Source organism: Leishmania braziliensis, chromosome 33 (genome assembly GCF_000002845.2).
Source record: "Leishmania braziliensis MHOM/BR/75/M2904 complete genome, chromosome 33".
Lineage (NCBI taxonomy): Eukaryota > Euglenozoa > Kinetoplastea > Trypanosomatida > Trypanosomatidae > Leishmania > Leishmania braziliensis.
The window spans coordinates 1,224,237-1,249,895 of record NC_009325.2 but is presented as its reverse complement, the minus strand read 5'-3'; the positions used below and the strand labels follow the sequence as shown (position 1 = coordinate 1,249,895).

Genomic DNA, 25,659 nt, shown 5'->3' with positions numbered 1-25,659 from the left:
CCATAGATGCGCTGGCACGTACGTTGCGCACACCCAGGAAGGCATTCCTTTTTCGTTCAGAAAAAATAGTCCTGGATCACGCAGAGCGCGACTGCGCTGTACCCACGCCCCCGTCTCCCTCCCTGTCCTCCGTCGTGTCTTTGTCGTTTATATCCCGCGCACTGACACTTCACAGTCGATGACATGCCTCTACAACCGCAGAGACACACGCAGACAAGTCCCCCCCACCCCACCCCACCCCACCCCCGCCCGCCGTGCACCCTTGCCGTACAAGATAGGCAACGCACACTCACGGAGGGAATGGGAGGAAAGTCGTGTCATGTCGAGCCTCCAGAGGTTAGTCCGAAAACGAGAAAGTGAAAAAGCATAGACAACAGAAACACAAAAACAAGAGAGAGACAATAGCGTGTGGCGGGGGAAGGTATATCCGAAGAGAGAAAAGGCGAAGAGAGCACGCAGGCCGAACTTACAGAGAGAGTCGCTTTAGAGGAAGCTCGACAGAGAGGGACAGACCAGAGAGAGGGAGAAGGTGTTTGTGATATACACTGCAGGCTTGCACACGCTCCGCCTACACGCGCGCATAGAGCTGCCACCGTGGTGCATGTATACATAGACAGAAATACGCACGCATAAAAAAAGAGAACAGGAGCACGCCGTGCGTGCATGTGCACTACGCATCTGTGCATAGGGGGGAGGGGCTGACGGGGGGAGACGAAGAAGAGAAACACATGCTGTAGGAACAAAGAAAATTTGCCGAGGTCTTGATACCGATGACAACAATCCGTACTTAAAAAAAAAAGAGGCCCTCCATGGAGAGAAAAGAAATGCAAACGTCCAGCACGAAACACAACAGAAGAAGCACTCCCATTCGAGCTGAGAAAGACGCGGTTGAGAGAGGATGCGTAGTTCCAAGTAAAAAAAAAAAAATACATGCATACAGGCGAAAGAAACCGTGGGGTAGAGAAAAGAATGAGAAATGAATTCCAACTGAGGAGAGAGAAAGACAAGGAAGAGGCGGCTGCGAATTAGTGGCCAGCCCCCACAACAGTAGCACCGGTCCACCCCCCCCCCCTCCCCCCCCCCCCCAAAAAAAAAAATACAAGTGCCATGACCTACTCACAGGAACTTCCTGTACCACTACGCGCGGCACACTCGTTGGGAAAACAGAGAAAAAGCTGGGTAAGGGAAAAATGTGGGAAGAGTCCAAAACACACAACAGAAAGCGGCAAAGAAGAAAACAGCAATAAAGACATGCAGTGTGGGTGCCGGCGTGAGCAGGAGACACTTCAGAAGTATATACGCGGCCAGGCGTGTTAGAGAGAAACCGAGAAAGGAATAGAAAAAAAAAGGGGGGAGACAACAACGTTTTTTCGTCTTCTCTCTTCAGGTGCTCCACCACAACAAGGGAGCGGCGCAGAAAGAAGCGGAAAAGGAAGCGCTGACAAACAAGACTGAGTGCCGGATGAAAGAAAGAGAGAAAGGGGTGGGGGCAGAGAAACGGGGAGGGACGAGGGAAGAGAACATACTCAGAGCAATCCCGCGCATGTGTACCTTCCGAAGTGCGTGCCCTCGCCGTATTAGTGTATGCAGTCTAAGTACTTTAGAGGCCCATCTCACATGCGCCAGGAGGCGGCGCCGAAGGTGGGTGAATCGATTAACGCCGTTTCAGGCCTGCTCAAGAGGCGGCGAGGAGGATGGGGAGGGGCAGTGGAGGAGAACGAGAAGAAAAGAGACCACCACGAAGAGCCTTTTTGTTCCTCTAAACGTGCCCAATTTTATAGCCACTCCGAGTACGTCTGCACAGGCAGATGCACACAACCCACACTTTGCCTCTTCCCCTCTGCTGCACTGAGAAAGAACAGAACACTTAACTCAAGGCAGCAAAACTCAGCGAGAATGTGCAAAGCCTAACGTCAGCAACGGAACACAAGTGCTTCTGAGAGAGGGAGGGAGTAGGAGTTCTATGAACTAAGAGGCGCAAACTAACTCCATGAAAAGATGAGATCGACGCCCTCCGCGAAGGAAGGAGGCGGTGGGTGGGTGCAAGCCTGCAAAGAAATAGACTACATGAGAGAAAAGGAGTGACTCGGTGTGCTGCAGTTGTCCACGCTGTCGCGGCATTTCAACGCATACTGGCCTTTTGTGCTTCTCTCTCTCCGCATTAGCACCCCGCTTCTAAGCGACTCCTTCACGACGCCTGAGCGGATAGAACAAGGAGGAGTTAGGGACCACCGGTAAACCAGCGGAAGACATGCTGTGTGGCATGGCTCCCGATTGGCTTCATCCATGTGAGATGCTCATCGCTGTGGAACGCCCAGGAGCCCCTCACCGTCCCTCTTGGTATTATCCGCATCCGGTAGAAGAGCTCAAAAGTACTGGCGACAGCGTTGTTGTGAGGTTGGGGCAGGAACGGGAGCCTACACCATAGAGTGACGCTTGCGCAAGACCCTAACACAGAGACCAGGAGGAAGAACAGCAAGCTGCCGCTCAGTGTTCTGCCCACACCTGCCTATTATACCAGGTTGTCCAGAATATCGATTACGTTGTCCTCCGGGCAGGCGGCGGCACTCACGCTGCGGAGGTGATTACGGCGCCGCATGCGCGGCCGGCGGTTTGACTTTATAGCCTGCAGGTCCTCCTCCTCCTGCGCTACGTCATTCAGCTGCGGTGCCTCGACCTGCGGAGCCTCGACCTGCGGAGCCAGACAGGTGGGTTGCTCCTGCGGGAATGCCACGACCTGGTCCTCGGGGATCGGGATGCAGGAGGAGAGCACCTGCTCGACTACACTCCCCCTACCTGAGGAGTCAGCCGCAGACACGCCATCGAGTGGGTTGTTTATGTGCGAATTGGGGTTCCAGGAATCCAGCGGAGAGGCAGACGAGCGCGTGTTGGCGGAGAATGGGTTCGGCAATATATCCTTTTCAATCATTGTCGACACTGGCACCTCCGCACTGTTCGCATTCGTGCTCACTTCCTCGTGGCTTGCGTAGAGGTACCCCTTGCAGCAGGCGTCATTCTCCATCCTGAGCCGCTTCTCACGCTGGCGTTTCGCAGCGAGGCAGCGCCACAGCAAGATGAAAGCGATCAGAGCAAAGCCACTGAGCACGCAACCTAAAACGATGGCACAAGTCTTGTCACACGCAGGTCTCTTATGCGGCCGGATCATGCACAGCGCACCGCGTGTCATCGTGCGGTTGCGGGGGACGACTTTCCCAGGGTGAGGCTGCCCCACAGAGGCGGCGGTCGTGCTTGTGGTGGCGATGGAGGCCATTATGAAAGGAAGGAGAATGCTACAAGCCATTGGGTGTCGGTACGTGTGGGTATGCACGTTACGGCTCGCGGGGACTCTGTGGTGAGGGCCGCGAAAAATGTCAAATCGAGCGCCTGGTCTAACGTTTCAGGCGTCTGTGCCTCGTGAGCATACCAAAGAACGCCGGATGCTGGCAGGAGGAGGGAGAGAGAGAGAGAAAGCGGTGCGGGAAAAAGGTGAGTAAAAGAGAAATGGCACTTTTTAACTCTCAGGCTAGCGTGGCCTTGCTGAGTAAGGGGGGGGGGCGGTGCTCAAGAGTGACGGTGCTAATCGTGAGGAAACAGAGGGAGGACAAGAGGAGAGAGTAGATGTGAAAAGAGCAGGACATGGTCGTTGAAAACAAGACAGTAGCGGGTGCGTGCTGGCGAGTGCAAGAGGAGGTGATTGGACTCCGCCCCTGCGCACACGCAAGTGGGGAGGCACTTTCGAGAGGATGCCACTGAGCGTCATGCGGCCACTGCGACAAGGTCCAGAGGCGATCCAGCTTAAGCGGCACTACATTCGTTTCGCGCTCCGAGGTCTCCCTGTAGGATGGCTGGTATCTTTCCTGTAGCTGTACCTAAACCGAGAAGCGAAAAAGCGTGCGCACGGCTGCAATGCTCAATAAGCTCGCAGCCAAGAACGCAAACACGAGCAGGAAAAGGACACAAGGAGAGACACAGTGCAGTGTTTGAGGTGGGGAGAGGGAGGGGAACACATGGAAAGAAAAAAATTAAAAGGCAACTCTCACAATCCACTGGCGAACGAGGCCTTCATGTTACGGTTGGCTCCCTCCAACAGCGTGAACGCCGCACCTCTTTCTCCTTCAGCTTCGTACGGCGGCCCCAGCCATACTCCCTCTAGTTCAGCCTTGCTCGTTGGCAATCAGCCTACCTAGTGACCACTTGATGGGCACAGGCAGCGGGCGTTAAAGCAGAAAAAGGCAAGCCATCAAACTAATAAGAAAGAAGGTCCTACCAACCGGTGCACACACGTACGGCAGAAACAAGTCCAGCGGCTCGGTACCTGTCTGTGGGGTAGAAAAGACGGCAACAAGAGAAGTAGCCAAGGACACGCAGAGTAACGCCACTCACCTCCTACAGTTTGTTGAGAACATGCCGCCATACATGATAGATGCAGAGGGGGGGGTATCACAGGCGCCTCGCTCGTTGTTTTTGATCAGAACAAGGTGACATAGTTCCTGTATGTTGCGCGAGAGCAAAAGAGCCACGGCAGTCTGCAGTGTTGAGCTCAAAGTATGCTGAGCGCAAGCTCCTTACATCATTGCTGAAGCTCCTAGCTGCCCACTCTGTGTCCATCCTATGATTAAAAGGGACTCCAGCACCGTACCTGCGATCCCCTCTGTCATTCCAGGAGGAACACGCGACAGCAGCAATCGCCAAGTGAAAAACGAGAGAACTACTGTAAGGAGGGGAAAGAGCAAACACCTCAGGTCAACAGTAGCGAGAGCGACGAAAACAATCCAAAGAGTGGGCGAGAAGTGATCGTGCAGTAGCAGAGCATCGCTTTCGCGGCATCGAGAAAGAGCGAAGAAGCGTTGGTGGGGCAACACGGCTCGCTACGATAACAGCAATGCCCCAGTATACAAGCATGCACCGAGAGAGAAATGGAGAGACCTCACGTGCGGCCTCTCGGTAGGCATGGATAGAATAAAGTCCGCAGCACAAGAGCAAAAGCGTCTTCCCGCGCGTGTGTCATCGTGTGCATGAGCCCAAGCGCGCACACAGCGGCACGTCACTACACACTCCCATGCACCGTTCCCATTCAGCGACGGCAGCAGGCAGGGGTGAAGGCGAGAAGGTACAGGTGCGCCTTCAATGACGGAGGGCGAGAAAAAAAAACGGCACACGCACACCACACGTGGAGAGAGACGACGACGTGCCACAGCCACAGAAAGAAAAACAAGAGTGCAACGAAAAGGGAGAGCGCGCGGGATGCCCCTCCGCTCCCTCCCCCTCACCCTCGCCCAAGTGCCTCGCGACGAGAGAAAAGGGCACGAAGCGCACTACCGCGAATCAACATGTACGTCCACGTGCATTTTCACGCTGTGATGTCGGCTGCTTGGCGGCGGCGGACCGGCCTGGGCTGGCGCGCGCCAGGTCACTGCGAATGGTGCCGACGCGTCGGCGCGTATGCCGGTGCACCCGCTGCTTTTCTGCGCTTGTGGCGTCGCGGTGATGTTGCGCGTGGTCCTGCAGCTGGCCTGCGCTGCGTGCGGTAGAATTTCCACGGAGCTGAAGGTCGCCAGGCGGTGGTGCTCAGCCCGGTTCCGTGGCGCAACAGATATAGGTAAGGTGCGACTACATGCGTATATTTGCTGACTTGCCCGTTGTGCAGTGACACGTTGAAAAGGAACCATTTCGCTCACTAGCAACGGTGCCTCGAAGCGGCTGCTCGTACTAGGGCGTGTTCGAGATCACCTAATAGAAATATCCGGCTGTGCCATCTTAAGCACCGTATTCGATATGTGTGTGTGTGCGAGTGCCATGATGGTTTGCTGCACGGCGCAGCACCGACGAAAGCAGATTTGTGGTCGTGACCAAAGGAGCGCTGCACTGGTAGTTGTTCGCCACAACTCTGTTGCACGTGCTGGCCGAAAATCCTGCGAAGGAGACGTTTTGCCGACTTGCTGAGTCTCACCTCAGGACGCAAAGGCAATGTGAGTGGAACCGCTGTTTTTTTGCGCATGCACATCAGCTGGAGAAGGCGCACTCCGCAACTATACCGCCAGCTTTGAGGCAAAAAATCTGTGCTGATCGAGACACATGTGCCACCTCAAGAATACTCCACGCGTATGCGGGGAGGGGGTAATCGGGCGACCCAGCAGAAGCTCAGCAGTGTGGCGAGTACGGCAAGCTTGTAGAGTGCCGGTGCACACTGCGTGTAGCACCGCATTGAGAACCAAGCGGCTGCTTGCGTGAACGGAGCTAATGCTAACGTTTGACCGAATAAAGGGGAATGAGAAAATGGAGTGAGCACTTCCTCTCATTCGAACGTGGTGAGGTGCTAAACTGAAAATAAATCTGGAAGGAGTGGTCACGTTGGCGTTTTTCAATGGGGGTGCCTGTGATTCGGCATGCTCGTCATCTCCACGAGTGCTACCTTGTTGCTCACTTCGACTGCACTGCGGAGAGGGGAGGGGAGTGGTCAGGATGTTTATCTACGTGTGGATTTGTTCGTGTGCTCATGTGTGCCTACATTGTGGTGCTATTCTCTCCAGAGGTCACGCCCTATCGCCACAGCAATCATCTCTACTGAATCCTAAGTAGCACTTGTAACTCCGTTTCCACATTTTCTTCGAGGCAAAGCCCTTCCTTGGACAGTGAATCCTAACGACCAACTCTCCCTCTCTTCTCTCGTAACCTTCTTTTCGCGTTTCTCAGCCAGCAAGCGAGTCAGCCAGCCCCTCTTTTTTTTTAGCCTGACGATCCGCGCCAGTGGCGTGCTGCCAAGCGCGTGGCTATCCCTACTGAAGTGCATTCTGCACACCATGCACCCATCCTGTTCGGTGAATTTGCGGTTGTGAAAATCACGTATCTCGGACCTGCCGCGGTTCTCTCTTTACTGATCCTTTGCGTCGGAGAGGATGCCGGAGCTCGACAGCGGTAATGTGCTTCTTTTCTTTTTGATTTTTCGATGCGCCGCTAGTGGACGTTAGCCGATCTCAGATGCGGGGAGCGGCATCCTTGCCGCAGCGACAAGCCGTTGGCCCTGGTAGCTTCATCCGGGAACGGTATTGTAGCTGTTCCATCCTCACACAGGCTTCGTTTGGCTGCGGTGCTAAAGGAAGCCTGTGTGAGGCTGGTGGAGAGAGCCAAAAAGGCGACACAGAAGAGGGCGCTAACAAACAAGAAATTCTAGCACATAAGTGAGGGCACCGGACGCTTGAGTTTGTCCAGTGTGTACGTACACGCTACCGTCGCCCTTGAGAAATGATGAGGATCGCTGCTCATTTTGCATGTCCACCGGCCCCACACCTCCCCCTCAGCTTATTGAGCACTTTTTCGTATTGGTGAGTCCCCGTGTGAGTCCTGTGATGTGTGCCAGGCAGTGAGTACGAGAAAGACCAAGACGGCATCAGACAGGAGGAGAGAGAGAGAGAGACAACGAAGTAAATGATGAGCTATACCCACGTTGTACCATCTTGGGCATGATACCATTTTCAAGGTCATCCATTGACCAAATCCTCATGCTCGTGGAACAGGTGGGGAGTCGTCGAGCGCACAGGGGCAGTTTCGGCATTTGTTTCGGAGAGAGAGAGAGAGAGAGAGAGAGGGGGGGGGGGCAGGGGGATGGGGAGAGGGAGGGGGAGGTTTCCTACTCGCGGCACGCCGCCTCGTCGTCAAGTACTCTTTTCAAAAGGTGGAGATGAGAAACAACTCACGGCCAATTAGTCCCAGAGCACCCTGGCCCCTGCTGCCGTGAGACACCGCCGTACACAGAGAGGAAAGACAAGAGGACAAGCAACCACACAGAACCAAGCTAGTTCTCCACAGCATCGGCGTCGTTGCCGTTACCTTTGGTTCTATCACCACCACGACGTGGACGCCGGAAGCGGCGGCGCTGCCTCTGTGTGTGCAGCATCTCCACCTTCACACGCTGGGCCTCTGTCATCTGACCCCACGACGGTGCCGACGCTCCAGCGTCCTTGAGCGCCATCTGGTTTGTGGTGCTGCTCCACTGCGTAGCAATCCAGCGCACACGCTTCAGGTAGGCCAGGACCTTCTGCTGTTGTTCGGCCTCCTCGTCGCTGCGTCGCGCGGCACCACCGCCGGCCTCCGCAGCCACGGTAGACGTAACGAGCGACAGCATACGACTGCCCCACGTCTCCTGCGACGGCGCCGTTGCCGTGTTGCCTTGGCCAGGGATGAGCACCGCCGCGGAAGGGTCGCTACTCGCTACTCGCGAGATCCGCAGCATCTCTTTTTCTTCCGGTGTCGCCGCACTGTAATGCAGAATGACGCTCTCGAGCCGGGTGTACACGGCACCGTGAGTTTCGTCTTCCCGATTGTAGATGCGCTTGCGGCGCAGCATGCGCAACACGTCCGCGTCAGTGACTCGCACAGTGTCATTATCGGCGGTATCGCCGTCCTCTGGTGCTCCCGCTGCGCCGTTGTCACTCCTCTTGGCTGCCTTCTCTTTTGCCTTCCTGCCCTCTGGTCGCACGCGCTCTTCGACCTGCTGCTGTTGCGCGCTAGCACATAGGCAATCCTCGATGACGCCAAACCACGGCTCCAGCACCTGTGCCAGAGTTGCGGGGCCGAGGGCGTCATCCAACACAGCGGCGGCAGCAGCGCGGCGAACCAGGGCCGTTGGCTGCTCCGAGTTCCGCGAAGCCGATTCTGCCACCAGCGGATTTGTGGACGCCCACTTGCGCTGTGCCGGCACATGGGCGTATCCAGCTCTGTCGATGCCGCAGAAGGGAGAGCGGTCAACTAATGCGGTGGTCACTCGCAGCTTTGATGAGGTGTCAGCGTCTACCTCGTCACGATTTACCATGTCGTAGCACGAGCGCACCGCCGCCAGAAGTGGGTAGCTGCTCGGCCCGTAGCCGAGTGTGTTTCCCTCTGACCACGTGTCGTCAGGATCGACATTGGCGTACTGCCGTGCCTGGGCGTAGAGTGGGACCTTGCGCAGCAGCAGGTCAGACCCCCAATGCCGTGGCGGCGAAGTCGACAATGGCGGCGCCGAAGCGCTTGCATTCGCCATCCGCGTGCAGGCCAAGCTTGTAGCAGCGATGAAGGAGAAAGAGAGAAAAATGACACTGGTTATGAGGATGCTCGTGGCCTGGCGCCGTGCTTCTCACTTTCTTCTGCCTCGCTGGTGCGATTGTTCTTCGTGCTGTAGCTGAAATGTTGATGTGTGGGTCAGAAGCGAGTGGATGAAGAAGGAGGGTGGCGTTTTTTTTTTGTGGGGGGTGGGTGGGGTAGGAAACGGGAGAAGGGAGGTTTAGAGGTGGGGACGGGGGTCAGAGGAACGAGGGAGGGAGAGGAGTGGAGAAGAAGCTATCCTCTGTTAGGGGGACCTCAGTCGTGACTGTAGAACGCCGTGCTCAGTCATTCTGTCACCACCACCTGCGAAGACGGCAACCTTCCCTCCCCCTTACGTGAGGCACAGCAATGCAGAGTGGTCATATGACGTAGCCTTTTCGCACGGTCACTGGTTGCTGAGTCTATTGCTTCTCCCTTTCTTATCAGCTTCTTTGTTCTCTCGGTTAGTGGCATCGCCACGCGAGAGTTCACAGACAACGCACACCGAAAAACCCCAGCCAGTCATGCAACCGAACAGGAAGAAAAGCGGTTTGTACAACGCCCCAGAGTCAGTCGATGAGATGCAGCGGCTCAACAAAACAATAACGAGTGTCATACGCAAAGACGCACCGCAATGGAAGGAGGGGAGGGGAGAGAATGGCACAAACAACGGCAATACGCATATCTACGTTCTAAGGAGCAGCGCAACACGGGTGGAGAGCGGTGGCATAGTGAACAAAGCACGCCTACACCTACGTGAGGGACCGTTGTCGTCACGCGTCCTCTTTCGTCGAGGTCGGGGGGAGGCCAACATCTGTCCACTCTGTCACGAACGGCTCTTCATACTGAACAGGGACACTGCCGACGCGACCAAACACGCCTATCCGACGCGTGGTGATCGGTGCAGCAGGCGGTGCCGCTGCGGCTCCGCCTGGAGGATTTACACTTCCACACAGTACGCAGCTGGGCCGGATACCGTGCAACAGTGAACCGTTTGGTTGAAGTCGGTACTGTGACGGCGGGTCAAAGTCGAAGAGCAGCTTGAGACGGGCCTGCGACACCGTCAAGCTTGGATCCTCGATGTGCCACAGCTGGTGGCGGTACATGGTGTCTTGCGACATGGCGAGGCAAAGTATTGAAAGGGGGTCGGAGAACAGACTATTTCCTGGCGACGTCCTGATCGTCCGACCTCACAGGCAGAGGCTAGGTGGGTAAAATTCAATGTCTCGGCGACGCGGAACACTCAAGTGTACAAACAGGATCCACGCTTCACTAAACACAGAGGTGACGGTGGCAAAGAGAGCGACGGCAACATCCTTGTTCATTGCCGGCGCAGAGCTGTAGAAGCACCAGAGAAGAGTGGGTGGTATTTGATGAGGATGACGGGGAGGGAGGGAGAAAGGAGGCAGGAATCCGTGGGTGCTGTGGAGAAAGGGCTCGGCAGCAGACCACTTGGCAACTGCACACTGTCCCCCCGTCGCATGCTAAACAAGTGTGCGCAGGCGCACTAGGTAGCGGAAAGAACACACACACACATATATATATATATATGTCTGTGTGTGTGTATACACGGTTCTTCACAAAGCTGATGCTGCCCGCCACAGCAAAATACGTTGAGGGAAAGAGAGAGCGGTGCAGTGAATCGACAGCACAGGACAGCTCACTGGAACCTGCGAGCATACGCGTCCTCACCATACCGGAAACGAACATAACGACCTCTTTCTGTCGTCCGTCTTTTTCATTCTACAGTAATTTATCTGCAGCATATCGCAAGCATGCCAGCGCATTACGCGGAGATACACACACACACACACACACCGCTCATGCGCGGAAAGCCCAGGAATGAGTCACACAGATGCAGCGCAAAGGAGAAGAAAGCAGACGAGGAGAGGGAGAAGGAGTTGCCACCTCTGCCGCACAAAGCGCACCAGAAAGAGGGAAATCAGACCGACACATCACACAAAATCACTCAAACACGCATCAACGCCTTCGTCGTCAGTTCACAAACCAGAGATTGTCTATTTCTTCGAGCGCTTTTCATCTTTTCCGTGTGTGTATGCGTGCGTTTTCTTGCATGCTGTTGCCATGTAGCTTTCTCCACAAAGCCCATGTCACCTCTCTCTCGCTCGCTTTCACGCACGCACACACACGCATGCGCCCATGTCAGCCGTGGGGAACTTGGACATCATCTGTGCAGACCCGATCTAGGTTTATTGTTTTGTTGGTCTTCTCTTCACTGTTGCCGTTCGCAACTGGGTGAGAACAGTGGCGAGCAAGAAGGGGGGTCAGAAATATAGAAGAACAAGGAAACTCAGCTGCCTGTCGCTATACATATAACTGTGAAGGAAGAGGCTCTTAACACCTTCGCTGGATCTTTCGGTGGCCTTGCTGCCTCTTGCAGATGCTGTGCGCGCACATACACACACACAAAAGGTTACCGATCAGAAGAGGCGCGCACCCAGCCAAGAATGACATTGTTGTGCGTGTCTTCGAGGAAGAAGCCGTGCGGGTTCGAGTACTCGTGTAGGAGGAGTACTCGGGTGTAGTTGCGCATCCCTGCTGCGGTCTTGCGTCGCCGCCTCGATGACGGCTCATTCGCCGTGTTGTTGTGTGGAGGAGACCCGGTCAAATAGCTCAGTGTGTCCCAATAGGAGTTGTCCCAGTTTTGCTCTGCAATAAACACCTTGTAATAGAGGACGCTACACCCGCTAATCATATTGGCTTTCCCCTTCGCTGAGGCGTTCTCACACTCGCTACTAGCAGAGTACGTTTCCGTGTCGTAGCTAGTCGCGTTTTTCGGCTGCGCCACGGAGTCATTGACAAACCCATTCCCTTGTGAGAGAAGCTGCTGCGGCAGCTTTGACCATGGCGCCATAGGCTGCCGACCCAACGTCGAGGCGTTCTTCACGATGAACCAGTGCACCTCCTTGCCGGCTGCGATGACGCTATGGAAGGGGCCGTGCACCGCGATCACGACCGCGACGTGACCAGACGGCAGCGTCCGCGAGTTCTTGGCGTACACGACGATATCATACGGTTGCACGAGTGCCTTCTGCCGGTTCTTTAGATGCACGCTAGCTGAGAGGTTGTTAGGCTCTCCATTTAGCTTCATCGCCGGCATGTCTTGGCTGCTGTTCTGCAGCACCACGCTTGGCAGAAAAAGATTTGCGTACCGCTCCAGCGGCACGACGGAGCTGCCACGACCGCCACGAAGCCCATTCACGGCGTTGGCTGCTTCCGTGAGAATGACATAATCTTCTCTGGGAAGGGGTGGAAAGGTCAGCAGAAATTTCAGGATCCAGTAGCGACGGGCATACTCAAGTGCCTTCCATTTAAAGCCGGTGCTGAGCCGCTGCAGCCCTACCGACACGAAGCGCTCCATTCGATCCCCACCGTAGTCGTTACGGCAGTTGCTGTACGCCGCTACACCGCTGCTCTCGCCCAGCAGGCTGCCGAACGGTGTGGCGCACCACTCCGCCCGCATTGGAGCTGAAAGACAGAAGACAAAGTAGAAAGTGAGGAAGAGCAGAACAATCGTGAGCAAAACTGCCAGCCACTGCTGATGGCAGTGGTCTCGTATTTGAATGATGGGTGAGCTGACGTGGCTCCACAGCGGCATCGAGTCGCTTCTAGGTAGCCTGTGTGTGCTGCCACTCCTGAGAAGTCCACTTTGCCGAGAATTCCCTACACCGGCGCTGCAGCCGCCCTCGCCGTCGTTGTCGTCCCTGAGAGTGCCGTAGGCGCGATCTCGCGGGAAGGCGAGAGGGTTTGGCCGCGCTCTATGGCGGCTACGACTACCACCGTCGTCATTGTTCATGTCATCCGGTAGATTTTGCCGTGGTGTGCTCATCGCTTCGCGATTGTGCTCTAACCCACGCCCACACAGAGAGAGAGAAAAGGTTGTATGAGGGCGACCGCCTGCGCTCGTGCTTCAGGCGGGCGTGAGAGAGTACCGCCCAAATGAATGAAGGCGATAAAGAGACCGATCAAAAAGGAGAGGGGGTTGAGGGAGGAGGGTGAGAGAGGGGAACCCTGAGAGTCGTCCGTACTACTTTCAGTGGCAGTGGGGGTGAGGCCCGAGCACGCACCTCCACACAGACGCACGCGATTACACCAATAAAGACAAAGAGAGGCGCAAAAAAAAAACACACACACACGAAATAAAAACGAAAGAAGATGAGAGGAAAGGCATCCACCCCCCCCACACACACACCCACACACACACTCACTGACACCTACACACACATACACACACACCTCCCCCCCCCCTACGCACCCAAGACCACCCCAAATGTGTAACGGCTGAACACCCCCTCCCCTCTCCTCCACCAGGATGAGAGACGGCGAGGTGAGAGAGAAATTAAAAAAGCGACGTGGCGAGATATCGGCACTACGCGTGCAAAAATGGCAATCACTTCGCACCAAAGCACGTGAGTCCCGCTCAAACGTCACGAGCAGGACCGCCACCACCACCGAGAAGAAGAAAAAAACGATCAAGAAGGGAAAGATGAGAAGACGGTGATGGACGCACAATGCCCACCAACACAGTGTGTGTATGTGTGTGTGCGAGTGCGTGTGTGCGTGTGTGATAACCCTTCAAAGAGATGGCGAGATATGCATGTAGGTATTATGTCTGCAAATGGGGACAACACACACCAGTGCTAGTGGTGCGTGAGAGAGGAAGACGAAGGAAAGAAAGAGAGGGATGGACACACTCGCACGCTCTTTTCTTTTTTCGGATAAAAACCCCCCATGTTGACTCAGGTCCCTCTGTCACCAGTAGACCAGTGAGGGCCGGGTGAGGTACGTTCGAGTCACGCTGACGCTCCGTCATCCAGGACCCGACTGCCGACATCAGTTGCGCTACAGCGCTCTGACCTCCCCACGCCGTAGGCACTTCAGCCTGTCGCCACCAGGAGTGGTTCGGCATTGGCAGGGATAGAGGGGCTGCTCGGCTTCTCCACACGCAGTGGGGGTGTGGGCGCTGGACCCTGCGATTCCACGCACGGAGGTGTGCGCTCCGTCATCAGGAGGAACACAACGACAGGATAAAATGGGGGTGGTTGCGTGCGTGTTTTTTTTTTCACGCCTCCGCAGCTGCATGGAGAGGTGTGTGTACCAAGTCCTGCTGGTGTAGTCGCATCCCATGGTTGCGATGATACTTTGGCGGTTTGGCACATTCTGCTTGTTACTCTCTGTACTTCGCTTTTCTTTTTTTTTCTTCGGCCCCGAGGCGGAAATACCTGCAGGGAGGAATTGGAAAGGGAGACAGAGAGACAGAGAGGGAGAGAAAACGAGAAAGGCAATCGAACAGATCAACGATAGTAGTAAATGAGAGGGAGTGAGGTTGATGGCGAGGCGGATAAGGACATCCAGGAGCCACTCACACCAGGCTCGTACCACTCGCACCTAGCGACAAGGGGGAAAAGGCGTAAAACATCCCCGATCCATAGAGACCAACGCACCTGTACACCCAAAAAGCCACACGTACCCACAAACTCAGTCAACACTACGGCACGTCATCGTACCGCGCCCAGCCCTGAACTCCATGAAACGAATCCTCAATCGTGTACTGCAGCGGTTGCCCCTCCGCCGACTCCAGCACCACCAGCGGCAGCGAGCGTGAGTAGTTGTGGTATGGCTTCGGCCACGGTACGCTGTCCCAGTTTTGCTCTGCAATGTAGACGAGGCCGCGTCGCTGACGCAGCTGTGCTGCTGCCATTTCAGCGTCCGTATAGGAGTCGTTCGCCTCAGCGTTCGCGGGCATCTCCACCCCAACCACCACAGCGACATGGCCAAATGGGAAATTGCCCAGGGTATCGCGGGGGTAGATGAGCAAGTCACCGACACGAGGTGCGCTGCCACCGTAGCCCAGCTTCGCGCCATTCTGAAACTTAAGCAGCGGCGCTGTTGTTTTGTTGTCGAGAAAGGTAACAGAGTGGATGGAGTGCCAAATATCGGCGGCACCTACCACAGTGCCGAAGAGGGCGGGAGTCGGTTTGCCGTGCAGCATCCAGTACCGCCGTGCGTACTCGACGCATTGCCACTTCATCCCTGTTTTCATGGGGCGGGTCGTTGCGTGTGGAGCGTCGAGAGTCGTCCGAGACCCGGGTGGGAGAGGGATCTCCATCTGGTGCTCTAGGTGGGAGATGCAGGTGTTGCTGTTGCAGTTACTGTAGGCAAAGACGCCGTTGTGGGCTCCGAGAACGGCTCCAAAGAGCTCACTTCCGCCATCCTTCAGACAATGGTGGTCAAGGCAGCCGTCAGGAAGTTGTGAGTGCACCGTCTCAGCGGAGGAGGTTGTGGGTGCGGCACCGTTACGCAGATGAAAGCTGTCGAGCTTCGTGTACACGACAAGGCCAATCGTCACCCAGATGAGAAGGGCTACCAGGATGCTGGGGGAGCAGTGCACATGCCAATATGACCGACGGTATCGCACCGCATCTACCGCCTCGTTCCGAAGACGTATCGCGTACGCGTCGCACACGTCTACATTGCTCGAGTCTGATTCCTTTCGCGCACAGAATAAGGACGCACTGTGCAGTAACGATGACGACGCCGACGGTGGCGAAGGTGACCGCAAACGGTGGGGAGCGTTGGCAGCGGCATCACCAACAGGACCTTCGGCGGCGCCGGATGCCGTCCGGCGACTGCGCATGGGCTTAAGAGAGTGGTGATGTGTGTGTGTGTGTGTGTGTGTGTGAAAAAGGTTAGGTTGTCGAGCTCTGTAATGAGTTGTGTACTGGGCACGTGGTGAGAAACCTTCGCGTCTCAGGGGGTATCCGAAGAGGAAAAGGAAAGGGAGAGGGTATATGTGAGTCGAAAGAAGAGGAGACAGTTATTTCAGGAGGGGTGGAAAGAGAAGGGGCGGAGAGTACTACGTAGAAGACCCCTGCATTGCACTACCGGGCAGAAATATGACTGTCGACTGCGCTGAGCAAAATATCTCCGCTGTAGCGAGGAGGTGCGAACACCATCAACAGTTGCAGTAACTCCACACGTACACGAGATCACCCTCTTCTTTTATCCAGAACTGAACAACACTACCACACACCATGTCAACTGTCTTCTCAAAGAGAGGAAACTTCCATGATGCCTTTGCATCCTCCAGAGGCAGAGGTACTATCATCCTTCCACCCTCCACATCTTCTCTACTAGTGAGGACCGACTAGTAGATACAGTGCGCGTGTGAGCTTGTATGCTCCTCTATCCATCAAAGCCCTCATCGCTTTGCCTGTGTCCTTGCCACATCACCTATCATTGTGACTGTACGGCCACTCTAACAAGGCAGTACGTCATTCACCACGTCTACTCGCGCAGTGCACACGTTGCATCACATCCGTGAGACCCAACTGGAGACGAGAGGCCACTGAAGAGACTAGAGGGGAAGGAGACAACTGAGACACACTCGAACGAAGCGTACAGGTCCACTACTGCAGATGATGAACACCTCACGAGCACAACTTCACCCGGGACCCATGCCTACGTACACTGTCCGAGGCACCCAGGTCACGGGCACATTAAAGGAATAATGATGCGACCAAGAATCACGAAGACTTCAAGCGGGCCCCGGAGAGGGAGAGAGAGAGGAAGCGCGTAAAGACGGAGGAAGAGAGGGCGAGCAGGGCTCTGTTGAAATGAGTAAAGAGGAAAATTTTTTCGATGTAGGAGGACGTCGGAGACATCGACAACCGATCCACCCTCCTCCCAAATCCTCTATCACCGCCCTCCGTCCACTCTCGTCACAGCTCCTCTCCTGCGCTTTTTTTCCTGTCGTATGCCTCCCCCTCCCGCCCCCTCGCCTTCTACAGCCTCCGAGCGCGGAAATGAAGACATCGGACACACATACACACACGAGAGAGAGAAAGAGACGGGCCGCAACACAACAGGTGCAAGATGCCGGTACGTGACTGAGCTATGAGGGAGATGGCGTGGGACGTATGGGGGTGAAAACACAACGCACCAGCCAAACACCCACACGAAGAACGACAACAGGCGAATGGATGAGGAGAAAAAAGACAAGCGTGGGGAAGGAAAGGAGACTGGGGGAAGACGTGCGAGCAGAAGCCGAGACGTGCACCCAACGAGGCCCATCAACACAGAAGACCTGTTAGGTGAGGGGTGGGGATCACCACTGAAACGGTTGTGAAGGTGAAGAAGAAAAGAAGACCAAGAAAACACGGTATATAGAAACGACCGGCTAAGCTTAGCACACGCGCAGCACGTACCTAATCCAGCATCCGCTCGTAGAGCTTTTCGATGTCCTCTTCGGTGAGGCCCACGTGCGACTTCGCGTACGTGTAGACGCTGCTCAGCTTGTTCCACTCATCACGTTCAGCGTTGGCAGAGCAGCGCAGCACCACCTCCTGCTGTCCCTACCCGCGGTGCAGTGGAGGAGGGGAGTATCGTCACAGAATATATCCGTCGATGATGTCCTTGACGATTCCCCCCCCCCCCCCACCCTGAAAGAGAGCACAGGGGCACAAACTCACAGTAGATCCCCTGCATGAAACGGTGCGCCTTCGCTACCTCCTTGAGGTGCTCACCTTCGTTTTAAAGTTGATCAGCGTTGTACATGTCAATCAACAGAGACGTGTGTTGCACGCGAAGAAAACTATACTGCTTCGCTGACACTTCGGTTCCAGCACGCAGATGCTACATGTGATGGATATGCAGCTGATGGATGAGCACCCGCTGCACCACACCCGCTGGCAAGCGTAAGAGCTCATCGCTACAATCCACGATGCCTCACTTTATGGTCTTTGTGTTGCCGCTCGTTCGGTTGCTGCCGAGGTTTCGCAGGTTCACCAGACCTTCCACCTCCACGCCACGCAAGCATTGATTCGCGGAGGCCCTGAGTAGAGCCACCGATGCACACATACATACACACACTCAAACGTTGATACTCTCAAAACAGCCTTATATAGATTGACGCAGTGTGCAGACGTAGTAAGCGATAACAAGCACTGAAAAAAAAAAAGAAGAAAAAAACATCACAGTCCAGTCAGAGAGAGGGGGGAGAGGGCGCACATGGTGGCGTAGTCGCATGACAAGCGCGTAAGGAAGAGAAGCAGAGAAGAATGAACGGTGCCAACGTGAGCGTCCTAGCCTCGACTTACCCAAGTGAAGGCGAGGAAGAAGGAACGGAAAAGATTGGGGCAGGAAAGAACTGGGCTCGAGAAGAAGCAAAGAAGAAAAGAAAAACATGTGGAGAAGCAATAGAGATACACACAAAACGTGTACTTACTAAAAGTGAATGGGAAGGCGTTCTTCTGAAAAGCAGCGATGATGCTCCATCTCACCTATACACACTTATTGCACGACGACAGCTCAATGTTGTGTGTGCTGTCGAATAAACGTGGCTGCGAGAGAAGACTGTGGATGATTGGCAGCACAGATTATCGCACTTCAATCAGAGAAAGAGAGACAGCGAAGAGCAGCAGCACCCAATCACATCCTCCTGTGTGCGTAAGGGGCCCGCCAGCGTGGGGTTCGCAATGTCTACAGGAACCAAAAGAGGACACAGCTCAGGCAAGCGCAACGGCAGCAACACAATGAAAGCGAGGAAAGGCCAAGTTGGCAGATGTCTGTGCTGTGGAGGAAGGGAAGGGTGTACGAGAAGGATGTGAGGGACGTGCCTCATAAAGGGGTGCAGCAGGGGCAAGTTTCACACGGCTCCATTACTCACGGCGCAAGGACACAGCGAGCATCCGGCCTTGCTTGACGCATTCCGTTGAAGAAGAAAGAACGGCAGGCTATCGCCACCAAGAACACTACCATCACCGCAGAACGTAAAATCAGCAGAAACGCTTCTGCTGCTGAAGCTGCAGTCGACGTTGATCCATGGCGAGTTCGAAAAAGCTCCTGTACATCTGAGCCGATAAGTCAACATCGTTGTCTCTGCCGCGCACGTGTACCGTACCAGGCCGGCCCAGCGAACGCTGACAACACGTTGCCTCGCCGATCGCGGAGGCTCCTAAGAGAAGAGGGCGGCCGAGGGGGGACGCTCTCCCAAGAGAAAGGCATGATGATGACAACGACTGACTGCTCGCATCGTACGCACTAGAGGATGCCGGAAGGGAGTGGAAAACCAATGGGTTGCAGAATAGCGTTTGCTCGCACACCTCAGAGGCGGGGCAGAGGCACACTTCCTCGCCATCCTTGTCCCGAAGTCGTGGCAAGTGGGAAGAAAACGTCGACGCCCCGCCTCCTCGAACAACTGAGCGGCCGGCGCCCATTACGTGGAGAAGGAGAATCCCGGTGATTCACACCCAGTGTGCGCTACAGACAGAAATGCATCGATAAGCACAAACAAGGGAAGCGAACTAAGGAAAAGTCGATGCCATCAGTGTTGCCGGCACCACGGAAAGGAAGCGCCCATCGTGAGAATTCGCAAGAAGGAGAGAAGTGACTCAGAACAAGATGAAGGAGGTTTTGTACGTGGTGAATCCCCGTGTCACGCTGGCACGAGCAGGCCCACAACGAGACGCAAACACAGCCGCGACCCGCCTTGCTCTGGGCGGGGCCGTGTCCGGGCGACATTGCTGGCGCGGCGGCAGCGCACCACCTGCACCCCTTGCAGCTGCTGCCAGGCACCCGCCACTGCGGGAGTCCACCGCACGGAGGGGTGCCCGTGCGGAGCTGGGCAGGCATGGCCCTCTGCCGTCTCGTAAGCCCGGCGCCCTTATTTATTTGGCGCGGAGGTGCAGGCCACCAGGTAGCGCTTGCCGTCGCGCGTCGCGCCGTGGGGCGCTCGCTTATGCACCGAGCCGTCGGCACAATTCGTAGTGGCCTGGCGCGCGCCAGCCCAAGCCGGTCCGTCGCCGCCAAGCGTCCGCCACCGCGGTGGGCCGACCGGCATCGTCGGCGAGGGTGGGGGCGAGCGATGTACGCGAGCGTAGTTAGAGCGGAGCGTACTCGTATCACTCTTTACCTGCGCTCGGTCGAACCTGCTAGCACGCCCCATGAGTGCAGCGCATGTGCTACCCATGTGCGCATGTCGATGGTGATGCTCATGACGAAACGTGTGTACCCAACACTATCATCACAGTATTCCTCATGAGCGCATTTCGTTTCACTTTCTTCTTTCTGGCTCGCTGCTGCTGCTGCGTGTGCGCGTCTCTCTTGTTTGTTTGTTTCCATGAAATAAAAATGAATAGAAGTAATGTATAGATCCAAAATGACACGAACCAAGACGAAGCAAGGATAAAACTGCAGCAACGCGAACCAAGTGAGTTGACCACAGTGATAGCGCAATGCACACGACTTGTATCTCCATGAGAACCGTCCGACGGTGCGCTGCATGACTTCAATGAATAGAAAGAAGGAGAGGAACAAGAAAAAAAAAACTAGACAGAATGAAGAGAGAGAAAAAAAAAAGGACAGGAAAACAGACAGCGGCAGGCGCAGGGGAGAGAGGTAAAGGAGAATATGATGTGCACTAAGAAAGCCTCAAAAGAAAATCACTTTAAAATGAAAGGGTCCATGCGTGTCGATTCACCATACACACCGCACGGCTCGAATGGCGACACATGACCTCGAAGGAGGACACTACGCACGCATGAAGAGCGCGCACGTACTTCAGACAAAAGTGAGAGGAACAGAGAGAAAGAGGCAGCGGCAGCAATGCCAGTGAGACGGTTTATGTGGATTCTGCATACCGCTCACGTTGTGCATGGAGCCTGTCACCCGTTTGGGTCTCTTTACTCCCCCCCCTTGTGCTTCTCGCTTCTACTTGTCTTCATTTCACCACTCCCAGTCCTCTTCAACACGTGGTGTCATCTTGGTCAGTGGCGTAGTAATAGTGCCGGTGTAACTCGAACGTGTGTCCGCAGTGGAGCAAGCAAGCGGACTTCCCGTGCCGAAGCCCAACGTTCCGGTCGTCGTAGCAGGGACGGGGGAGGACACAGCCGTAGTCGATGTGTGGCCACGCATGCCTTTCCGCAGTGACTTCAGCGAATTCTTGAACGTTTGTGGGGCCTGCGCAGCCTCCGGACCAGCCGAGAAACCGGAAGAGCCGAAGGGTTCATATACCGCGGCGGGGTTATTCTGCACCAGAAAGCTGAAAGAATCCATCGCGCCACTATCGTGGTGTGCGCCAGAGTCGCGCATCCTCTGGGTGGGCTTGTCGCCCATTTCGACAAAGATGTCGCGGCCGCCCTCGTTGCCGCGCAGATTGGTGTAGTGCTGAAGTTGCGGCTGCATCTCCAGGCGCAGTCCGCTGCCAGGTCTGCCGCCATTATAATCAAAGAACGGACACTTGCTTGGGCAGAGTCGCCCGCTGTACATGATCAGTGCTGCTATGAAGACAATGAAGAAAAGAAAAGCTACAACTGTGCTCTTACCGTCACCACCTGTAGAATGACTCGTTGTTGGGGTTGCTGTTGTGGTGGTAGTGCTAGGGCTTGTCGTGGTAGTGCTGATGATGGCACTGGTGCCGCTATGATTACTTTGTTCTCCCTTATTTATCTCAGAGAAAGAAGACGCTATGGAGGGGTCACTGCTCTCTGAAGACGACGACGAGTTAGGCTGGGTTCTGGCGCTACTAGCAGGTACAGAGGACGACGAACCCTGCTCGGTGGAGGGCGCGTCTACTGTCTCGAGGGAAGAAGACACCGCACCACTCTGAGAAACGGTCACCATATCGGAGCTCTCTACGCTATCGCTCGAAGACTCAGTCTGCGTGTCTGCATCTCTGAATATTCCGTCTTTGGTCGCCGCTTCATAGTTCTTGTGGCCGCTGCCGCCGGCGATTTTGTCAGCATTTTCAGAGGCATTCCTTTCACGTTCTTCCAGCTCGCGCATGCGATGCTGAGCGCGTACGGGGGTACAGCCCAGAGCAGCCAAAATAAGGGCAAGTGCTAGAAAGGCACACAGCACAGTGGTACGGTAACGGCCATCACTGCGTCCTCTCTGCGACGGATGCACCATTGTCCCTGTTTTCTGCTTTTCTTGTGCCTCTATGGCTGCTAGAGTCAGCGGCGGAAGAAAGCGAGAGTAACCGAAAGGTCAAGCTGAGCTTAGCCACCACAAAACAGCCCACCTCCACAAAACATATACACACGGGCACACGTAGATAAGGTAAGGACGCCGAAACTCCACACGAAGGAAATGAAGGGAAACGGGGGTTAATCTGAGCGAAAAGCAAAAGTAGGAAAAGGGTTAAAACACACAAGGCAGAAACAAATGCGTATGGCAAGAGAGAAAGCACACCTGCGAGACTATGCGTACGTGTGTGTCGGGTGTGTGAAAGGGAGCGTGTGTATGTGTGATATGCGGGGAAAAGTCGAGAGCAGGAGGAAGAGATGAGAAGGGCCAATAGCTGGCAAATCGATAGCGAAGTTGTCAGCACAGATACGCGTACTTCTGCACTTCCAAGCGCATGTGTGGGCCGGCCTGTACTTGACCTCCTACCTCTCGCACACACATGCGCACGGAGGAGGCTGCAAGGGCTCGAAAAATGGCGACTGGCTCTGTGTGGCAAAGAAAGGGTCTTGAGTCCGCATACATACCCTTAGCGAAAACAGCTGATGCCATTCATCTGTGCGTTTTTTTTTTTTTGGGGGGGGGGGGGCGTGTGTGCGTGCGCGTGGGTGTGGATCAGCAGTGATAATCATCACCACCACCTTCACTGCTGCCTTTCCCAACAACACCTTCCGCTATCGTTGTTTCCTCTTTGTCGCTAGCACATAAGCTGTTTGGAGCACCGCTAACGAATATTTCGACCGGCATCCCCTCCTCGCATTTCCACCGAACAAGTTTCATTGTGGTCGTCCATAACAGCAAAGAACAAAAAAAAAGTAGAGGCCCACACGCGTACACACCCACATCAGCGCCTGGACCGATGTGTACAATCGATGTGGGTGTCACGCCCCGCATAACGCGTACATCCACGTGCACGTGCAGAGAAAGAGAGAGCGAGAGAGAAGAGCGCATTTGGTGAAGCATCCAAATCACAGAAAGCAAAAGCACAATGGTAGGGAGTGAGAGAGAGAGAGAGCAACGACAGCCAAACACACAGGCGAACGAAGAGCGAATCGACGCACAACGCTGACATAGAGAACAACAGTCCCAGTGAAAGCAGAGCGGCGACAGGACACGGGACAACAATAAAATGTGAGAAAAAAAAGGGGAGAAGGAGTGGAAGCTGCTGTCGAGGGTTGCCGGTGAGAAGTCCGCAGTTTGTGAGCCAAAGTGGGGGGGAGGGGGAGAAAAGGGAGTCGAGAGGTGCAACGAAGATGAGCGCCCACCCACCCCCACACGTACTACAAACGCTAAATATCGAAAAAGAGGAGATGCAGATCAGAAATCGAAGAAATATACGGCTGGTCAGGAGAATAACAACACACAATAATATCAAATAATCCCTTCCCATAGAGAGACGTTGAGAGATCTGCACAGACACACGCATTCACTCTTATGGCCGTCCTATATTCGAGCTGCCCTCCTCCACGACGTATGTACGTGGTGAATCCCCGTGTCACGCTGGCACGAGCAGGCCCACAACGAGACGCAAACACAGCCGCGACCCGCCTTGCTCTGGGCGGGGCCGTGTCCGGGCGACATTGCTGGCGCGGCGGCAGCGCACCACCTGCACCCCTTGCAGCTGCTGCCAGGCACCCGCCACTGCGGGAGTCCACCGCACGGAGGGGTGCCCGTGCGGAGCTGGGCAGGCATGGCCCTCTGCCGTCTCGTAAGCCCGGCGCCCTTATTTATTTGGCGCGGAGGTGCAGGCCACCAGGTAGCGCTTGCCGTCGCGCGTCGCGCCGTGGGGCGCTCGCTTATGCGCCGAGCCGTCGGCACAATTCGTAGTGGCCTGGCGCGCGCCAGCCCAAGCCGGTCCGTCGCCGCCAAGCGTCCGCCACCGCGGTGGGCCGACCGGCATCGTCGGCGAGGGTGGGGGCGAGCGATGTACGCGAGCGTAGTTAGAGCGGAGCGTACTCGTATCACTCTTTACCTGCGCTCGGTCGAACCTGCTAGCACGCCCCATGAGTGCAGCGCATGTGCTACCCATATGCGCATGGGTCTGTATATATGTATAATTCCAACGTGTAAACATAAGCTTGTGCGTGTGTGCGTGGGTGTTCGCCGTGCAAACAAGGCCAGTGGGGCTTTCGCTCTCTTCTATGCTTGCTTTTGTGAGCAGTTCTGCTCAGCCGTAGCGCATCCATCCAATGATTATGCCGTTGGGGTCGTTCAGCGTGACGCTACTGGTAGTCATATCGTACATTAGAGGGATCCTTCGGGAGTAGTTGTGGTGTGGATCGACCCACATGGCGCTACCCCAATTTTGCTCTGCCACGTAGATGGCGCCGTTCACCGCCATGTCTACCTTTGTGATGACGGCGACGTGGCCATAGGGGAAGCCGCCACCTTGAACAGGGTAGATGATGATGTCACCTGGCGCAGGTGCCTGGAGACCGTCACTTAGGCGGCCGCCGTTGCTGTACTTCTGCAGGGGGAGGGTTGCCGACGTGTTCGACACGAGCCGCACAAAAGAGAGGTTCCAAATGTCTGCTGCCCCAACCACAGAGTCGAAGTACGCGCCCTCCGGCTTCCCGCTTAGCATCCAAAATCGTCGTGCAAACTCAACGCACTGCCACTCCAGTCCCGTGAAAAACGACTTGGAGGTGTACTCCACTTTCCCCGTCTTGTTGTTCAGCACCGGCACCATCAGATTCACGTACTTGTACTTGGTAGACTCGTAGTCGTCATTGCAGTTGCTGTAGCCAAAGACGCCGTCATAGACGCCAAGGATGGCACCAAACGGCGTAACGCACTCTTTTTTTGGATCAGTTTTCCCTTTTGTGGTCTCGTTGGTGTTCTCGCAGTTCCCTCTGTAGAAGAAGACATTGAAGAACAAGCCGAGCAGAATGAAGGTGAGAAAGAGAAGCAAGAACACCGACAGACCCCACTTCAGCAAGCCGTAGAGGAGCGGATCTCGGGTCAGTACAAAGCGCCGCACGGCACCGAAGCAGGCAACACCCGAGTCGGTACGCTTGTTTTCCTGTTGGACGAAGAGAGTCCTTTCGTTGTCGATTTCGCAAGAGGTATTGCGCTGAATGGTGGCACCGCCATATCTGCGAGAATGGCGGACGACAACATCGTCATCTTCGGTGCTGGCACCTGAAGATACAAACCTCGTAGCGCCTCCCATGCAGCTTTGTTCATTTCCCTCTTGATTGTGAGACAAGGAGGAGCCAGACGGGGACCTGAGTCCGGACTCCCTGTGAGGAGGGGCGTCACCCGTGGCGCTGACTCTCAGGATGGGTTCTATCGGCAGCAATTCACTCGAGCTCGATCTCTTCTGCATTGCTTTTCTTCCATGCGCCTGTTCCAAGAAGGACGAAAAGAGGAACAGGGAATAGAGCTGAAGCAGGAGGGAGTCTGTGCAGTACACTCACTCACTGAATCTGTCACTAGTAGGAACAACAGTCCTGGCCACAAATCGGAGAAGCAGCAGTAGCAGCCTTTGCGCGGGTGTGGGTGTGCGTGCTTTGGAATCCCTCAATGTATAAGTTTAGAGCGGAAGAACAGAAGAGATGAGGAGGCGTAGGTAAAACACGAAAGGAGTACAGCAACGTAGATGTGTAAGCATGA

General features: G+C 55.3%; 7 protein-coding genes and 1 pseudogene across 8 annotated transcripts; all 8 read right to left on the bottom strand.

Moving 5' to 3' along the window:
* Positions 1-2,512: 2,512 nt before the first annotated feature.
* Positions 2,513-3,301, bottom strand: LBRM_33_3180 (hypothetical protein; the record flags this gene model as incomplete). The annotated part of the gene is made up of 1 exon (XM_001568034.1): positions 2,513-3,301. One exon carries the CDS (start codon positions 3,299-3,301, stop codon positions 2,513-2,515), a length of 789 nt encoding a protein of 262 aa, XP_001568084.1.
* Positions 3,302-7,792: 4,491 nt separating this feature from the next.
* On the bottom strand, positions 7,793-9,019 carry LBRM_33_3170 (conserved hypothetical protein; the record flags this gene model as incomplete). The annotated part of the gene is made up of 1 exon (XM_001568033.2): positions 7,793-9,019. The coding sequence occupies one exon, from the start codon at positions 9,017-9,019 to the stop codon at positions 7,793-7,795; it is 1,227 nt and encodes a 408-aa protein (XP_001568083.1).
* An 814-nt stretch (positions 9,020-9,833) lies between these two features.
* On the bottom strand, positions 9,834-10,181 carry LBRM_33_3160 (conserved hypothetical protein; the record flags this gene model as incomplete). The annotated part of the gene is made up of 1 exon (XM_001568032.1): positions 9,834-10,181. One exon carries the CDS (start codon positions 10,179-10,181, stop codon positions 9,834-9,836), a length of 348 nt encoding a protein of 115 aa, XP_001568082.1.
* Positions 10,182-11,494: 1,313 nt separating this feature from the next.
* Positions 11,495-12,910, bottom strand: LBRM_33_3150 (conserved hypothetical protein; the record flags this gene model as incomplete). The annotated part of the gene is made up of 1 exon (XM_001568031.2): positions 11,495-12,910. One exon carries the CDS (start codon positions 12,908-12,910, stop codon positions 11,495-11,497), a length of 1,416 nt encoding a protein of 471 aa, XP_001568081.2.
* A 1,659-nt stretch (positions 12,911-14,569) lies between these two features.
* LBRM_33_3140 (D-alanyl-glycyl endopeptidase-like protein) lies at positions 14,570-15,718 on the bottom strand (the record flags this gene model as incomplete). The annotated part of the gene is made up of 1 exon (XM_001568030.2): positions 14,570-15,718. The coding sequence occupies one exon, from the start codon at positions 15,716-15,718 to the stop codon at positions 14,570-14,572; it is 1,149 nt and encodes a 382-aa protein (XP_001568080.2).
* Positions 15,719-16,779: 1,061 nt separating this feature from the next.
* LBRM_33_3130 lies at positions 16,780-17,940 on the bottom strand (annotated as a pseudogene). The gene is given in 2 exon segments: positions 16,780-17,808; positions 17,812-17,940. Coding segments are annotated over 2 exon segments (1,158 nt in total).
* A 2,865-nt stretch (positions 17,941-20,805) lies between these two features.
* On the bottom strand, positions 20,806-21,990 carry LBRM_33_3120 (hypothetical protein; the record flags this gene model as incomplete). Its single annotated transcript, XM_001568029.1, has 1 exon — positions 20,806-21,990. One exon carries the CDS (start codon positions 21,988-21,990, stop codon positions 20,806-20,808), a length of 1,185 nt encoding a protein of 394 aa, XP_001568079.1.
* Positions 21,991-24,211: 2,221 nt separating this feature from the next.
* LBRM_33_3110 (D-alanyl-glycyl endopeptidase-like protein) lies at positions 24,212-25,216 on the bottom strand (the record flags this gene model as incomplete). Its single annotated transcript, XM_001568028.2, has 1 exon — positions 24,212-25,216. One exon carries the CDS (start codon positions 25,214-25,216, stop codon positions 24,212-24,214), a length of 1,005 nt encoding a protein of 334 aa, XP_001568078.2.
* Between the last annotated feature and the right edge of the window lie 443 nt (positions 25,217-25,659).